This window comes from Talpa occidentalis, unplaced genomic scaffold (assembly GCF_014898055.3).
Source record: "Talpa occidentalis isolate TD23 unplaced genomic scaffold, MPIMG_talOcc4v2.1 talOcc4.11, whole genome shotgun sequence".
NCBI lineage: Eukaryota > Metazoa > Chordata > Mammalia > Eulipotyphla > Talpidae > Talpa > Talpa occidentalis.
The window spans coordinates 2,647,607-2,664,807 of NW_023601104.1; the positions used below are offsets into that span (position 1 = coordinate 2,647,607).

The 17,201-nt window shown below is 54.9% G+C and overlaps 2 protein-coding genes across 4 annotated transcripts; one reads left to right on the forward strand and one right to left on the reverse strand.

The window, feature by feature from the left end:
* The first annotated feature begins 377 nt into the window (after window positions 1–377).
* FAM219B (family with sequence similarity 219 member B) lies at window positions 378–13,480 on the forward strand. 2 transcript variants are annotated; one of them, XM_037502094.2, is made up of 5 exons: window positions 378–591; window positions 1,127–1,214; window positions 1,847–1,924; window positions 2,349–2,397; window positions 3,777–13,480. In XM_037502094.2, the coding sequence occupies exons 1-5, from the start codon at window positions 378–380 to the stop codon at window positions 3,939–3,941; spliced, it is 594 nt and encodes a 197-aa protein (XP_037357991.1). In that variant the 3' UTR covers window positions 3,942–13,480. The 2 variants fall into 2 exon arrangements, with proteins under 2 accessions (XP_037357991.1, XP_037357992.1); XM_037502095.2 differs by having other exon boundaries at window positions 3,780–13,480.
* MPI (mannose phosphate isomerase) lies at window positions 4,784–13,825 on the reverse strand. Of its 2 annotated transcripts, XM_037502092.2 has the most exons (8): window positions 13,775–13,825; window positions 13,184–13,311; window positions 12,381–12,581; window positions 11,480–11,621; window positions 10,959–11,141; window positions 9,006–9,179; window positions 8,157–8,365; window positions 4,786–7,886 (listed from the first exon to the last, which is right to left on the reverse strand). In XM_037502092.2, the coding sequence occupies exons 1-8, from the start codon at window positions 13,788–13,790 to the stop codon at window positions 7,668–7,670; spliced, it is 1,272 nt and encodes a 423-aa protein (XP_037357989.1). In that variant the 5' UTR covers window positions 13,791–13,825; the 3' UTR covers window positions 4,786–7,667. The 2 variants fall into 2 exon arrangements, with proteins under 2 accessions (XP_037357990.1, XP_037357989.1); XM_037502093.2 differs by lacking the exon at window positions 12,381–12,581 and having other exon boundaries at window positions 4,784–7,886.
* Between the last annotated feature and the right edge of the window lie 3,376 nt (window positions 13,826–17,201).

The window sequence follows — 17,201 nt, forward strand, 5'->3', positions numbered from 1 at the left end:
ACACCCGCGGGGCGCCGGGCGTGGAGGGCGCGGCCGGCGGAGCCCCAGAAATAGAGGAGACGCGGTCCCGGCCGCCCCCGGCTGCGGCGGACCCCAGGCCCCGCAGCGCCGGGGAAAGGAGCGGGCGGAACGACACGAGCCCCGGCGGGGCGGAACAGTCGGGCAACCCCTCGGTGGGCGGGGGCGGCGGGCGCCTGCGGGCCGCCATCTTGCCGAGGAGGGACCGCCCCGCTCCGGCCGACGCGGGCGGGGCTCCGCAGCGGGGGCGGGGCTCCGCAGCGGGGGCGGGGCTCCGCAGCGGGGGCGGGGCTCCGCAGCGGGGGCGGGGCTCCGCAGCGGGGGCGGGGCTCCGCAGCGGGGGCGGGGCCGGCCCGGCCATGGCGACCGCGGAACCCGGTGGGCACGCGGCGCGGGCCTCGGTCCCCGGGCCTCCTCTCGGCGGGGCCACTGACCCGGCGGTGGGGGCTGCCGGTCCGCTCTCCAGGCGAAGCGGCAGCGGAGCCCCCCGGCCAGGAGAGCGGGCCCCGGCAGCTGTGGAGAAGCGGGGGCCGTACATGCTGACGCGCGCGCCCTCCCTTCAGGCCAAGCTGCGTGAGTGCGGCCCGGGGGGCTCTGCCGGGGGCTCTGTCCCTGGGGGGCTCTGTCCCTGGGGGGGGGGCTCTGTCCCTGGGGGGGCTCTGTCCCTGGGGGGGGGCTCTGTCCCTGGGGGGGGGGCTCTGTCCCTGCGGGGGCTGTGCCTGGGGAGCTCTGTCCCTGGGGGGGGGCTCTGGCCCTGGGGGGGCTCTGGCCCTGGGGGGGCTCTGTCCGTGGGGGGGGCTCTGCCCGGGGAGCTCTGTCCCTGCGGGGGCTCTGCCTGGGGAGCTCTGTCCCTGGGGGGGCTCTGTTCCTGGGGGGCTCTGTCGGGGGGGGGCTCTGTCCCTGGGGGAGCTCTGCCCGGGGGGCTCTGTCCCTGGGGGAGCTCTGCCCGGGGGGGGCTCTGGCCCTGGGGGCTCTGGCCCTGGGGGGCTCTGGCCAAGGGGGGTGCTCCGGGGCCCCGAGGGGCGCCTGCCGCCCGCCCCCGAACAGCCGTTGGGAAAGCGCGGGCTCCGGGGCTGGGACCTGCTCATCCGGGCCCTTTAACTTGCAGAGAAGCACCGGGACCTGGCCAGGGCCGTCCTGCGGAGGAAAGGCATGCTGGGGGCCCCCCTGCACCGCCCCGAATCTTCAGGGAAAAGGTCTCAGCAAGTACCTCTTCCTCTGTGCAAGCAGCTCCAGAGCAGGCTGAGTCCCTGGGCGGGAGGCCGAGCTCACGGCTAGGCCGAGCTGGCAATTTCCCGGGCAGCAGGTTCCTCCCGAGGGAGACAGGAAGCGCCGTTGCTTTTCCTGTAGGCGCCAGGGAAGGCTTTGTTTTGGAGCGAGTGCTGTGGCCGGTGGGCGCCTTCCCTGACTGGGTCCCAGCTGGGGGAGGCCTAGTGACTGGGCCCCCAGAGAGGGGGGACAGCCGGTGGGGGGAGTCAGAAAATGGTCAGCTCAGCGCTGGTTAGGGCCTCGGCCACTGCCTCTTTTACAGCGGATGAGACAGGTGAAGGTCTTGCAGTTTTTCTGGTCTCTGGCTAACTAAGGCCGGAGAGGGTTTCCTGATTGTGGAGAGAGTAGGCTTACTTTTCCCCAGGAGCCAAAGAGGGGAGTGGTGTATGAAAGTGCATATTTTGAGGAGCTGTAGCCAGACACAGGGCAGGCAGTCAGTTGTGTGAGCAGGTAGCAGGCAGGTCAGGCGAGTGCTTCCCTTTCCAGAAGGGTGGGGACTCTGGCTTGCCCTGTGAAAGTGCCAGTGCCTCATCTGTGCTTGGTCTCTCCCTCATATCAGGTCAGTGAAGTTTAACAAGGGCTATACTGCTCTTAGCCAGAGTCCAGATGAAAACCTGGTGTCCCTCGACTCTGATAGGTAAGTGCACTCCTTGGACATAGCCCTTGGGGAGTGACTTGGGTAAAAGTGCAGCTCGCTTGGTGCCTTCGCTTGTTCCCTGTCTCTTCCAAGACCCTTCATGCATGTTTCAGGGCTGCCTTTGGAGCACTATCCCCAGGATGGCGTGGGTAGAGGCTGACTCAGGTGGATCATGCTTGGATCTCGAGCACCATCCTTGTCTGGGGCAATCATCCTGCCCTGTCATGTCTGCACTGTTAGTGACAGTGACCCTGTCCCTACTGGAGCCAATTGAAGGAGCCATTTGTACTCACAGCTTGCATTCTATGGTGTGTGGTCTTTGCTTCACCAGTCCTCCAGCCCCCTTTGCATGCTTTCCACCTTGCTACTTGCAGCTGTACTCCACAGGAATCCCCCTGAACTGACTATCTTCCTCTTCTCCTAGTGATGGGGAGCTGGAATCCAGATACTCCTCCGGGTATTCCTCTGCAGAGGCAAGTCCAGAGCGCCTTTCTGCCCGGGGTGGGCGGCAGGCAGCATGCTGCCACTGCCAGATTCTTGTCTGGTGCTTGTTGTGTGCTTGGCACTGTCCCAGCCTATGGTCTGTTCTCTAGTCTACTCTGTCCTCTTCCCCCAGCAAAGATACAGGTGTCTGAGAAGAGCTGTTGAAAATTTAGGAGGCCAGAGACCCTCTGAGCTGGAAATGGCCCGACAGATCCTCTAGTCCAGGCCACCACTTAGAAAAGGAATCCTCTTGATAAGTCATAGCTAAGTGTATAGTTGTCTGTGCTTTCTGGAATGCTGCTTGCAATGTACTAGGTACTTGTAATGTACCTGCCTATCACCTTCCTTGGGTGGCGCTTAGAGAAGTTCTCCTTACTGATTTGAAATGTCTCCTGTGGCCAGGACTTAGTGACCCTAGGCCTGCCCTCTCTCTCACTGTCATTCTAGTCCTCTTCCCTGAGTACCCTCCACCCAAGCTTGCTTTCTTCCAGGCCAAATGACTTCTGTGCCTGCGGGTATTCCATCGATGGGAACTCAGGCTGATAGACTCCCGGGTTAGCCTTTTGAACATGTTTCCAGTGATGGTCTCATACATAAACAGGGATGTACAGTTCTGCCTGTGCAGCTTGCTGCCTTTGACAGAGATGTGATGCTGGGGACATGACTACACCACCGGCAGTTTTTCCTCCGTCTCAGGAAACCCTTGGCTGCCCCGAGTTTCTGCCAAGGGGAAGTTTACATATTACATAGAGGCAGTTTACATATTGTATGCTCCTGGATTTCTGGGTCCCTGAGATTGTTAAAATTAAGAAAAATTAGCCAAGAGCTGAAGAAAGTTCTACACTGTCTTGTCTCATTTTCCTTCTGCTCAGTGGAGCTGGTGAAGCCATGCTGACAGGCTTCACTTTGTAGGAATGAGGCCTGCTGGCATGGGATGACAGCCTGCCTAACTGGCCTGTCCTGCCTGAACCCGCATTCTTCAACTCTTCTACCTCACTGTTCTGGTGTCATTCCCCGTGGTCTTTAGCTTTCATAGGGACACCTTGAGGTTCCCGGTGGCAGCCATCAGGGCACTGACTTACAATGTAGAATCTGGTATTTACATCAGATGCCTCAGGATTCTTTGGTGAGCAGCTCCCCTGGGGGTTAGTGACAGTGCAGCCTGTCCTGTACTGGCCCAAGCACCCACTGCTGGGTGAGGCCCAGTGAGGAAAAGGTAGCCCTTCCTCCTGTAACCCAGAGATGTATGGGGTTGGCCTAAGCGTGGAGCTGGACAGGAAGCTACGGTAAGAGTGTGGGTCTGCCTTTCGGGCAGCAGTTCTTTGTGCTTTGCAGCCTGGCTTATCAGTTCTTTCTCTCCTGCTCTTAGCAGGTGAATCAGGATGTCAGCCGGCAGCTGCTCCAGGATGGGTATCACCTGGATGAGACTCCAGATGATGAGGACTTGGACCTCATTCCCCCCAAGCCCATAAACTCAACGTGCTCCTGCTGCTGGTGCTGTCTTGGGGACTCTTCCTCCTGTACCCTCCAGTAGACATCACCCCCTAAATGGGCCCTGCTTGCTTTGCCTGCAGAGCCCTGTTGGCCCGGGAGTAGCAAGAGTGTGGCAAGACCTGCTGGCAGCCCCAGAATCACTGGAGGCACTGACCTGCTGGGCAGGTCACTGACCCCAGATACCCTGTACCTGGTGCTTTTCAGGCCAGAGGCCTCCCTCTGAATCATAGGGTGACAGATGGGATGCTGCCCTTTTCTTCTGCTGTCGGCAGTTGGAGAGATCACTTTAATAGGGGCAGAAGCAGGGATTCTTATGGTGAGGGACAAAACTGGCTAAGAAATAATCTTGGCTGGTATTTGTTGTCCTGCCCTAGAGGGAAAAGGAGAGTTACTGTGCCCAGGCTGTGCTGGTGTCATAGGGAGGCAGAACATAGCAGTTTATGGCTTCTAGCTAAGAATCTTTGAAAAAGAATTATTTGGGACCAGTTCAAGAAATTCTATACACTGTCTTCCTCTTGCTAGCTCCATGATGGGTCACTTGTTTGACCTTCAAGAGATGGTAACGCAAGACCCTTTGGCCCTCTTCTGGCTGTAACTGACTATGGCTAGAGCACGGCATGTTGCTGGATGGCACTTCCAGAATCCCTGGGCCTGGGCTGGCCCAACTTTCTGGGTGGGTCAAAGGACTCTGGGTAGCCTATCCCTAGAGGTCTGCTCCGCTGTGGATATATTTATTTATTTGCCATTTCTCGGCCACCATTCTTCACCTTGGTCTTAGCGAGTCCCTCCACACTGTCTTTAAAAGCTAAATAGTTGGGTGAAGGGACCGAAGCTCCCCAAGACCTGCAGTTCTTGTGGTGACCAGCAGAGGGAGAGGCAGGGCGTAACCAGGGGATTTCCTATTTCTTTAGCTTTTTAAACTTGAGAAGTAGCAGTGGGTGAGTGGTACACTGGGGCAGCCCTGCTGCTCTCTTCAGAGGACACTGACAGGATGGGGAGGAGGAGCCTGAAGACAGCAGACACGGCACCATGTCCCATGACCTCGGTGGCACAGCATTCTTGCTCTGCCTGCCCTCTCTAGAATTTAGCTTTTCATTGTTTTGTTTTGCCTCATGTAGAACCATGCCGTGGAGACCACATGAGAATGGACCGGGCTCCTAGCCTAATGGGCATAATAGTCAGGATTCGGGAACGTGCCCAGTTTAATGTCCTATGACTGTGGAGACATACGAGGAATACGTGGACTCTTCTTGCTCTACCCCGTTAAGTCAGAATTTTAGATAAGAGGCCTTGTCATTTGGCAGGTGACTAAGTCATCCATCTTGGTGCTTTTCTCGAATCGTAAAGCGGAGAGGGATATATGGTGTCCGGGAGGCCATGGCTAACCTTTATTGTACAAGCTGGCAGCACCACAGGAGGAGGGAGATGGGACTAACCAGAGGCACCTTATCTTGGTTCTGCAGAGTCGGGGATGTGGATGGTTATTCTCTGCTGGAAAGGGCTCTGCAACTCCTCACGGTGCTGAGCATTCCAAACACTTTGTGTGAGTGCCCACATGGGGCCAGAGCATCTCTGTCCTGAACCCCTCCCACCTGGGGGCTGTATCAGGCCTTTGTTTCTGTGGAGGTGGAGAAGTACACTCAAACACAGGGCTTGGATATACAACAGGGTAGGGACAGACTGGTGGTAGCGGAGGCCAGAAAGCTTTTGAAGCCAAGTGGGGGCCACATTTCTGTGGAGAAGTTAATTAGAACAGAGTAGCCTAAGCACTTGGCAGCTTTTTGGTGTGAGGGTGACAGCAGGATACAAAGACCAAGCCCCTCTGGGCAGTCACTGCTGTGAATCCACCCTGGTGTTTCTGGTTGCAGCTGTCCCTGCAGGGCATGTGCCGGAGCTGGCTGACTGTGGGTGGTCTTACCTTTGTAGAAAAAGCTACAGAGACCTGTAACTAGGGACAGCGTACAGTGAGGCAGGGCAGAAATGACCAGCGGTTTGGGGCCAGAGGCCAAAATGCCACCAATAAAGGCACCAAGGTGCCCAGTGCCTTAATCATAGTCCCTGGCTTCTGCAGGTGGCAGTGCCCTGGGCAGAGAGGGTGTATTTGGCTTAGCTCGCAGATGGGAGTGGCACCCTATGGTATTTAGAGCATGCCACAGAACTCTTGGCTTATGCTTCTACACTCTGTAAGTTTATAAAAATAAATACAAATATGCAAGTTGAGCCGTCTCTGTGTTACAATAGGATTTTTAAGAAAAGTCTAGATTGTAGTCATTTCCCTTCTGAATTCTGAAATGAAATGCCTAGTGGTCCTAACTGATTGTTCCTCCTAGCACCTCCCTTTCTGCTGTTCTGCAGGGCATCATTTTCAGGCCTGTTCAAGTGAAGACCATGGATAAAATAGGCTCCGCACTTCTATTTAGAATGGGTTCCCTTTAGCAGGCCTATCTTCCAGGTGAAGAAAATGTGGAGGCCAAAAAATGCAGAACACATTGGCCAGAACTTTTTGGAAGGCAGTTTCCTGGAATTCTGTTGTACAGGGAGCCTAGTGTGGACATTAGCTCAGAAAGATGCTTTTGTGTGAGTCTAGATCCTTATCCCACAGGAAGGCATCGATAGCCTGGGTCTCTGCTTAGTCTGGGATGGCAGGATCCCAAATTGCTAGTAAGAAACCTCAGTGGCAAAACAGCTGTTAAGCCTCCTGCAGAGGTGTGTTCCGCTTCTAGACGACAGGCACCAGCAGGGTAGATGCCCTCCTATGTGCCTCCTGCCAGTTTGGTAAAAGCAGAAATGTTTTCCTTCACAGTGGGGACCCAAGTGTCCCTTCCCTGTGGATAAAGGGACTCTAGAAGTGGTTCACAAGCTGCGGTGTAAAGGGCTAGAGTCCATACTTTCGGCTTTTCAGGCCATACATCCCAGCATATTTTAAATTCGCCCTTGTAGCTTGAAAGCCATGGATAGTGTGTAAATGAATGGATGTGGCCAGATCTAGCCTGCTGACCCCTGCCCTAGGACCAGCTCAAACTGGAGGGAAGAATCGTGCACTTACAGTGCACATTTTTAGCCCCACCTTCCTCTGTCTCCAGGGCCGGAGGGCCCAAGGCCTGCCTGCTAGCTTTGCATCTGAGAGCAATCCCACACTTTCCTATGAAAGGGCTCTGGGTCCAGCCTGCCCACCCTAGGGACCTGTTTGATGCAGGAATGAAGCAAAAATGGACATCCTTTCAGCCTCTTCTGGAACTGGAATGCAAAAGGCTGAGGCTTTTTACCTCACAGCCTGAACACACCGACAGACTTAATCTTTAATTGCTTTGACAGAGAAAAGGGTGATGATGTCCGCATTAGTCCACACACCGAACCTCCCTGCTTTGCCGCCGAGTAAACAGGCAGTCCCAGGGCCAGTACCCTGTTCTTAGAAATGAATAACCTAGCCGCTTGATGTATTTAATGCCGAGCTATCACAGATGTCACCAGCCTGCCTAGTGCTGGAGGCTGGAACAGAGCTGCTGCCTCCTGCAGCACAGGAGCCTGGCTCAGCTGTGGCAGGGAGAGGTGTGACTGAAAAGGAGTGTTAGCCCTTTTTGCTCATGTGGGCCCTCCGCCCAGAAATAAGATGGTTTTGTCTAGGTGAGCTCAGGAGGTGTACCGTCAAGCTTGTTCCTATACCCCATCTCTTCTAGGATGTACCCAAAGAGTCCAGAGCAGTGAAGGTGTTTGGGCTGGGCCAAGATTTCAGGTGCCTGGCAGAGGACAGTGGAGGCTGAGTCCTCTACAGCAGACAGCAGGCACGGAACATGAGCAGGTCCTCGGGCATGGCGAGCTGCAGTGAGACCATCTCTTTGGCACCAATGAAGAGCACCCCACCACGCTTCAGGGGGATTGCCGCTTGAGCTGTGGGAGTGCTCGCTGTCACTGTCCCCTGCACCAGCAAGAGGATGCTGGCAGAGTCCAGTGCCAAGACCTTGTATTCAGTGGCAGAGCCAGGGACCTGGACAGAAAGGAATAATTGGATAGTACAGCTCAGACTCTGCCTGTCAGTTGCAAAGGGGTCAAGACAACCCAAAGGCTGTGAGAGGGCGCATTCCAGCATTCCGTACCGCCGTCCCACTGCCCGGTCCTTGTCAGCATGGCAGGAGCAGGCCCCTCCCTTACAGGGTGAGCGTCACAGAAAGGAATCCCAACCCCAGGCATACTCTACACTGCGACCCTTGCCAGGGTTCTTCCTGCCACAAGACACCCACCGTGGCCCCTCACTCACCTCCATCTTCATGACAGTGAAGTCTGGCACAGGGGGGTCATAGACAAAGAGGTAGGGGTCTTCCTGACTCCGTGCTGGAGGAAAGAGCCTGTCCTTGCTGGGGCCAGGAGTATAGCTGAGCATTTCACACAGCGTCGGCACGTCAATGAACTTGGGAGTCAGGCCAGCACGCACCGTGTTGTCTGAGCACGCCATGCACTCCACACAGTCTGGGGGCAAATGGTGGTAATAGGTGAAGATGATGGAGGCCTTGGAGTTCAGCTGTTGAGAACTGGGCCTCCCAACCTGAGCCCCATGAACCCCCTGCAGAGCTGGGGGAAATGTGAACTGCATTCTGTGGGGGACTGGGCAAAGAGCAGATAGCAAAGACTGGTACTGGTCATCTGCTATTGTCAGGAGGAGTCAGGTTAACCCCCAGGGGAGCCCCAACTTCCCCGGACTGCCTATTCTACCACAGAATCCTGTCCGTGAGCAGATAAGCAGCCAACAATCAAAATGTGTGTCCTGTGGCGGCGTGTTTAGTGTAGGGATCTCTGGCTAGTTAGGACAGACAAGGCAGTGTGATGCAGGGGAGCAGCAGCCTAATCCAGTAGAGCCTGGGTGCAAATTGTGCTCCCCACACTTACAGACAGGGCTCAGCCTCAGTGCGCCAGGACTTCCCAGGGCTGGTGTGAAGCCTCAGCGGTGTCCAACCCACGCTGCCATTCGCATCCCTGCTCTCCCCAGCAACCCTGGGAGGTCAGAGCTGAAGGGTCCTTAGAGAAGGTCTCGACCACTCTCTTTCCCCCCGTCCCATGGGGAAACAAGGCCCGGGGGGCTGGGGGGTTTAACTGCTGAAATGCAGCTCACCTCCTTTCAGGTAGGCGTGGGGCACGTTGGCCTCCAGAAACATGGCCTCCCCTGGCTTCAGGCTAAGCAGGTTCAGGAAGTAGATGGCAAAGCACCCGATATCACCTGGATACTGCTGGTGCAGCTGCAGCAAGAGCTCCCCATAGACATCCTCCATGTTGTTTCTGGCAGCCACTGAGGGTCACAGAACACCCGAGGGCACTTAGAAACAGTGGTGTTCACAGCCCCATCCTGGTCAGGGAGGCATGCAGAAGGAGTCCAGGAAGCGGTGGGACTGTCCTAGCCACACCCCCAGCTCAGGGGTGGCCAGCCTTCCTGGAAACGCAGGTGCCATCTCCCCATCCCGATCACCTCGGTGCCCATTGCAGCACCAGACACGAGAGAGGGCTTCTGCAGTGTTTCTCAACCTCAGCACTCCTGGACACTCCCCAGGAGACCTCGCTAGCACCCCCAACCCAGGTTTGACAACCAAAAATATCTCCAGACAATTGCCAGTGTCCCTGGCTAAGAACCAGTGATCTAGCAGCTCAAGATGTAATTAGGGGGGCCTCCCTGGTGGCACAAGGGCTTAAGATGCAACCTATAAAGCTATCTGCAGCCATTGCAGCATGAGTTCAATCCCTAGCCAGGGAGCTACCCACATGGCACAGCAGACTTCTCCTGACTTGCTGGCTGCTCCCCTCAGCAGTGCATTTCAGTCATTCCTCCTGTTCCATCTCTGGTGAATCCTCTCACCTCCTGCACCTCTGGCCTGTACCCCAGTTCTTGTATACATAAATAAATACATCTTAAAAAAAAAGATGTAATTAGGGAGCTAATCCAGAGTTCCATGTAGGGTGTCTAACTGTTCCAGTTAGCCCAGCCTTTCCCTTTAGTAGCTCTGAAAGTACTGTGTCTCAGAAGATCTCTCAGTCCCAGGCTTACAGGGATGGCTGTTCACCCCAGATAGTATGAGGCAGAATGCACCAAAATGTGTCCTGAAGACTGACCAGGAGAAGGAGCTCAGCTGGGCTAGCGTGGGGAGGAAAGGCTTGTTGGAAGTGGGGGCAAGGAAGGGAGGCATGAGCTGAGTCCTCTTGAGTTTGCAGAGGAGGCGGGACCAGGTTTGTAAACAAAATGAGACATCAGCTGGTCTGGATTGCAGGGCTGCCCTCCAGAGGCTGAATGCTGAAAGCTCAAAGAGCCAGGTTCCAGGCTGGGGAGGCCCGGCTTTAAAGGTGCGTGTGTGATGCTACGGAGTCAGAGCTACACATGATATACAACCAGATGTGACGGGAGCTCCCAGCAGTAGTCAGTTCTGCTGTGAAGAAGGAGAGGCATGCAAGCAGAGAAAACACCAAAACAAAGAAAACACAGGGTACCCTTGAGTAAAATAAATAGCCCCTTGGGGCTCAAAGGAAGAAATGTATAGAGAAAGCAGCAGGACAACAGGCAGTCACCTGTAGAAGGGGCTGGGCCTGATGACGGGCCACATCAGCTCATGGCTGAGAGTCACTGCTGGGATTGACTTCCCAGCCCAAAGGTGACATGACCACGCCCATCGCAGTCCTGTCCAGAGGTCTTAGCACAGGGTTGGGCACGTAGCAGGGAGCTCTGGGCATCAGGCTTTTGGAGAAGAGGATCCCCTCCCTGCTCTCTAGCCCCCAAGTGCAAATTCATCCATTGGAGCCACCATGGGGCTGGGGAAGTCTCAGGAAGCTCGGGTGAAAGACATCCTGAAGCTTCTAGGCCAGTCTGCCTCCCACCAAGCAGAGAAGACAGCTGGTTAGGAAGCAGCCTTCAACCTAGAGCCCTGCTCCAGAGACTGGGAAAGAAGCATGAAGTCACTGACAGGCCACCTAAGTTGGGCTCAAGTGGAACCTGAGCAAAGGGGTGGAGAACCCTGTCCCCACAGCCTATGTCTGTTCTGGGGGCCCAGAACACAGCCCTGCACGCCACCTATATCACACCCACCTTCCTGGGAGATCCGCTTCACCAGCATGTTGAGCTGCTGCACTACCACCTTCTTCTCACTCTTCATTAGGTGGGAGAAACAGTTTTGCAGAGCAGAGGCCACGGCCTGGGAGTCACGGCTCATGCTCTGCTTCAGCTGTGTTGCCGCATTTTCTCCAATCAGGAACTGTAACTCGGGCACCTCTGCAGGAAGGCCAGGCCCGTATCAGGAATGGCAAAGTGGCATCCCCTGAGGTGGGGAGCTGGAGGAAACCTCCCATGCCATCCCTAACCAAGGAGCCAGGCAATACCATGCAAACTTTGCAGTCAAAATCGACCACTCACCACCAGCCCTTGGCAACCAATCACACCTGAGCCTGGTCTCACAGGCCTGCCCAGAGGCTCCAGAATTCCTGAGGTCCACCAGCCCCTCAGTTCCTGGGACTTTCGGCCTTGGCTCTCTGCTCCTGTTCAGCTGTGCCCTGGGTCCCCATGTAGCCCAGGCCCAATGCGCATGCTCTCAGCATTTTGCCCAACCTTACTCGTCAGAAAGGTCACAATCTCCTCAACTGGCCGGAAGCCACATAAGCCCTGGAAGGAGGTGAGGGCAATGGCCATCTCTGGCTTATGATTGGCATCAGGGTAGTGCTGTGGAGCTTGGAGGTGCAGCTTCTCTGCCAGCTCCTATAGGGTGGCCAGGGGAAGAGGAAGAGAGTCTTGGTACAGCCATCACCAAGCAGGACACCAGTCCCACCTTGCCCTCGCTTTTTGCCCTGCCCAGTTGCCAAACAGCCAAACAATAGGTTCCTGCATCTGGCAACAAGCCCAGTCAAAACAAAGACTCTGAAACTCAGTCTTTCAGCTGATAGGGAAGGGACAGGGGCCAAATCTGGGTGTTAGCTGGGTAGACTTCAGGACTGTGAATCAGAGACTCTAAATACCAAGCCAGCCTCTGACATTAAGCTATGTGACTGTGGGCAAATCCCTCTCTTCTCTGGGTCTTAACCTACCCATCTAGAAAAGAGTTTGGATAGACCAGTGTGTGGCTGTGACTCAGTGCCTTGTGCACAAAGACTCTTGGGATAGAGCCAGGTACCTGCTCTGCCCTGGAAGGTGAACTCTCCCAGAGACAGGTGGGGAAATGGCAGATATGAATAGTCCTGGACTGGGAGAGGAGAGCCTAGGCTCAAGCTCCCAGGAACCAGCTTGGGGAAGCTCCCCTGGCACAGGCTGGTCAGCTATCCACTCAGACATAGCTGCCAGCATGCGTCACCAGCATCTGGCCTCGTGGAGCTAAATTGGGAGTTGTCAGGCCTGAATTTAGCTTTGGGCTGGAACCTGGCATGGATTGGGGTAAAAGCAGCAGTAAAAATTGTGGGAGGGCCTTGACATAAGCTCTTCTCTTCTCTTCCCTGGTGTCTGGGCCCCACTCTGATTCTGTACCTTATTGGGGTGTGCCTGGATGGACAGGGCTGTTTCAACTGAGAGCACTTTGAAGAGGAAGGGCAGCTTGCCATTAAAGGTGTCCTTGACCTTTGAGCCTAAGCAGTCCTGGTTTTCATCAATCCACTGGCCTAGGGTTTTCTGGGAGATGCGGTTGTCAAGGATCTTGGCATCTCCCCGGGGGTGGGTTCCCATCCACAGCTGAAAAAACAGGAAACTTGGGAGAGAAGAATCTGCACAAGCAGTTGGCCTGCCCCCAAGACAGGGTCTAAACACTGCCATTTAGACATAGAAGGAGGTAGTGGCCCCAGACAATGTGGAGCCATGTCCTGGTTCTCCTCTAACTAGTTGTGGAATCTTGGGCCAGTTATATTCTGTCTCAAGGATTCAATTTCCCTAATGAGAATCCAGCTTGCTCTGTGATTTGAGAGCTGCGACTCTCAAATGGCTGCAGGAGAGATTAATATCCACTTAACAGTTTCAGAAATAGAGGCTTTTTTTGGCTTTACTAGATAGGCAGAAGGAACAAATGGCATAGTTATTTAAAATGTGAAAGTAAACTGTTTTAATTATCAAAGAGGGCTAAACTAGAATTCAGCAAATGCCGATAGTTCTTGGGGGGTAGGAAGGTAGGAGAAATCCCAAGCTCTAATGACAACACCCCTCTTCTTGTGGGGCCACTGTCTGGGGCCATCAGCAGGCCTCCTCCTATCCCAGCTGACCCTATGACTTGCTCCCCTGAGTGGAGGAGTCCTTAGGTCTCACCAGCTGGTAAGGTGGGTTGAAAAAAGCCCGGGTCTCACCTCTGCATAGGGCTTGTCTTCTGAGATCCGGACCTGTGGGTCGCTGCTGGCCAGCAGACGTGCCACCTCGCTGCTGGAACCCTTCTTCCCCCAGCCATACTGCTGCACCGCAGGGGCAAGTGGGAACACTGGGGGCACAGACAGAGCATCATTTTCCACCCACTCCTCGGGCCTGACGCTCCTGTGCCGGGGAGCCCAGCCATGAATTGCTCCGGGGCAGAGTCAAAGGAGCTTGTGGGGTGTCGGTTGCGCCCCTTCTCTGCTGGTCTCGGTGTCCCCATCTGCAGCGCGGCAGCCAGGCTCTCTGCTGACGTGTACAGACAGCCACGCGGCCGGGCCGGAGTGAGGGGGCAGTGGGGGGGCCCCGCTCCCTCCGCACCCCTTCTCCGGGGCCCGCGCAGCCCCTTCCCCGCAGCCCCTCCCCCTAGCACGACCGCCCACGCCCCCGGCTCGCCCTGCTGCCCGGCGCCCGCGGCATCTTCCCGCCGAGCCGCAGCGTGGGCAGGGCGGGCAGCCTCGGGCCCGCGACCCCGGCCCCCCTTCTCGCCCCCCGCGCCCCCTGCTCGCCCGCAGCCGGAGCCGGGCGCCCACCTCGCGGGGCCGCCATCCTCCCGCGCCAGCCGGGCTTCCAGGAGCGTTGCCTTCCCGGCAGCCCCCGCGGCCCGCGCCCAGAGCCTCACGGGAAGTGTAGTTCCCCGGGGGCCAGCGGAGGCCGCCCCTCCCCCACCCCCCCCCGGAGGAAGATCCTCGGCCATCCCCAGCTTAGCCGTGGGAACTCGCACCGTCCCGGAGGCCGACGCCTGTGATCTTGGCTCTCAGTATTTATTCCTTTATCCTGCCTTCACCGGACATCTTTTTATTGAGAACCTGTGGAATGCTTTAGGGTGACCTAAGGCCTGGATGCATCAGCGAAGATAACAATCCCTTTGCAATGAGTAAACCACAGAGTGTTGAAAGGTAAGTGCTATAAATAGTAAGGAGGATGGGTGAGAGGGGAGGCGGTCTGCAGAATTTCGCAGGTTGCCTAGGTGTAAGTCTCTTGAAAAGGTGAGATTTGAGCAGACTTGGAGTTGAGGATGAAAGAATGTTGTGGGCGGAAGAAACAGCTAGAGCAAGGGTCCTCAAGGGGCGGAATGTGCCTGTCACGCCCGGTGATAAATAGCACAGAGGCCAGTGTGGCCGGAGCAGAGCAAGAAGGGCAGTGAGGTGGTCAGAGAGGAGGCCACGATCAATGCTGTGCAGACTGCTGAGAGAGCCTCAGCTTTACTGAGAATCTCAGTCATCAGTCTGTTCCAGCAAAGAATTGCTGTGATCCAAGGAGGGACTCATGGATACTCAATAATGATAACAGATGCAAGGCCCTTAACCTGAGCTTCACTTTCTTTCACTGTAAAATGGGGATAATCATGCTGACCCACATAAAAACGGGGATAATCTGACCCACACTGTAAAATCATGCTTTTTGGAGGGTCAGATGGGATGATAGGGGATGTTAAGGCAGTCAGTGCTCATGTTTCTCTGATCCTTCCTGCCACAAGTACCACAGGACTCAGAATTCCAGCCTCTCTGCCAGGCTCAGCTGCTCACAGTTGCACAGACAGAAGTGAGCAAGAGTCCCCAGGAACCTGCATGGCAAAGGCTGGGCTGGGCTGTGGCTGTGGAGTGATTTTGCTCTAGCCTGTGGAGAAAGGCTCTGACATCTGGACCTCTTCAGTCAAAAGCCTAAGAGGAGGGCAGCCAACTGAAGGGCCCAGGAACACAGCAGCCAAAAACTCCAGAGAACCAGGAGTGAGGGCCCACAGTCCTGACTGTGGGTCCCCTTAGCGCCCTCCCCCAACTCACCCCCACACTCATAAACACTGATCCTGCAAGCTTCCATCACACATGGCTGGGGGAAAAGTGGTACCATTTTCTCTGTAGTGTTCTGCTGATGTGGCATCATCTTCCCCTGAAGTTCCCTGAATCAGATAAATCAACCTGTGTGTTTCAGAGGAAGTTTCAACCCACACTAAGGAACAATAAATGGAAAATAGGAATCATACAAACAGCATGTCTCACACACCTTCTTACCAAGAATACCTCTTCTTCCCCACATCTCCACTCCCCTGGCCATATGAATGTTTTGGGAGAAGAATTTGTTCAGTCATAGGAGGTTCCTGGAGCACCTCCTGCTACTGTCACCACCACTGAAGCCAGAGTTAGAGTCACTTCCTCCTAGGATCTGTGCCCAGGGGAGAAAGAACTTAGATTGTTGGGACAAAGTCCCCACTCCACGCCACCCTCCCTACACACAGAAAATGATATATCTGTCAGGGAAAGTAGGGTGTTTGTAGGACCTCGAATCTCTGACCTTTACCTCTTGCTTGTCAGTTTCTATTTACACTGATTTTGTTTTATTACCTAGTCTCTGCTCTATTTCCTACTAGACCATGCGTCTAACTCAGCTTTCCATTTCTTCCAGCTCCTCGCTGAGCACTCCAGCTATAATATTAGCTTGCTATAGACTGAACACTATCCATTGCTTGCTAGACACTGGACACTGTGCCAATTCCTTCTCAGGACTTCTCTCACTTCGTTCTTAAGACAACCCTAAGAGACTCACTTCATTCTCAAGATAACCCTAATGGGTCTTTTTTCTTTTTTCTTTTTTTAGAGATTTATTTATTTAATCCATACATACAAGAACTGGGGTACAGGCCAGGTGCGCGGGAGGGTGAGAGGATTCACTAGAAACAGAATGGAGAACAGAACAGGCAGACTGATGAAATACACCTCTGAGGGGAGCAGCGGCCAAGACAGGCGAGGTCTGCACGCCCTGTGGGATCTTCACCGTCCGGGATCAAACCGGCGCTGCAGAGTCTGCGGACAGCTTCACAGCGCTGCGCTCAACTGCCTGCGCCACCAGGGAGGCCCTCTTTTTTCTTTTTTGAAAGATTTATTTTATTCATTGAGCCTCCCTCGTGGTGAAAGGAGTTAAGTCACAGCACTATGAAGCTATTCGCAGCAATTGCAGCATGATTTCAATCCCAAGCCAGGGAGCTGACCCACATGGCACAGCAGACCTCTTCTGTCTTGCCTGCTGCTCCCCTCAGCAGCGTATTTTGGTCAATCCACCTGTTCTGTTCCTCACTCTGACTCTGGTGAGTCCTCTCACACTCTGCACCTCTGGCCTGTACCCCAGCTCTTGTATGCATAAATGTATAGCTCTTCAAAAAAAAGATTTTATTTATTTATGCATACAAGAGCTGGGGTGTAGGCCAGAGGTGCGGGGGAGTGAGAGGATTCACCAAAGACAGACTGGGTGAGTAGAACAGGCAATCTACTAAAATACACTGCTGAGGGGAGCAGCAGGCAAGACAGGAGAGGTCTGCTGTGTCATGTAGGATAGAACTCGTGCTGCAGTGGCTGCTGATAGTTTCATAGTGCTGCGACTTAACCCCTTGCGCCTTAATGGGTCTTAAGCCCCATTTTAGAGTGAGGAAGATGGGTCTGGGAGAGGTGAAGTTGCGGGTCCAAGAACACAACAGTTCTAAACTGCCACATCTCTTCCCTTGCTGAATAAGTGAGGGAATAAATGGTGTCTCTTTCGCAGGGACATGGACAGATCCTAGAGACTTTAGAGACAGATGGGTGGGCAGACTCCACATGGACGGTATCAAGTTCCATCTTGTTTTCACCAGTTCAGCATGGTATTAGTCTGGGGAGACAGAGGTAGGTTGCTGTGTGGACTGTTCTCCTTTGGGGCAGCCAAGGTTTGTACGCTGCCTGTGATATAATAACAGCACCTGGTCAGAGTTCCTAACCCCTGGGAATTTTCTGGATCTTTTGTCCTAATAAGGCAACTCTTGGTGGGCTCCTATATAGCTTTGAAATGGAGCTCGGTCACCAGAAAGACCAAGACATGATCAGAAATTTGGAACTTGGAGCCCCACGGCTCGTCCTCCGAGAAGAGGCAAGGGAAGATTGAGTTCACCACCGCTCACACCTATGTGATGGAGCCGCCATAAAATCCCTGAAC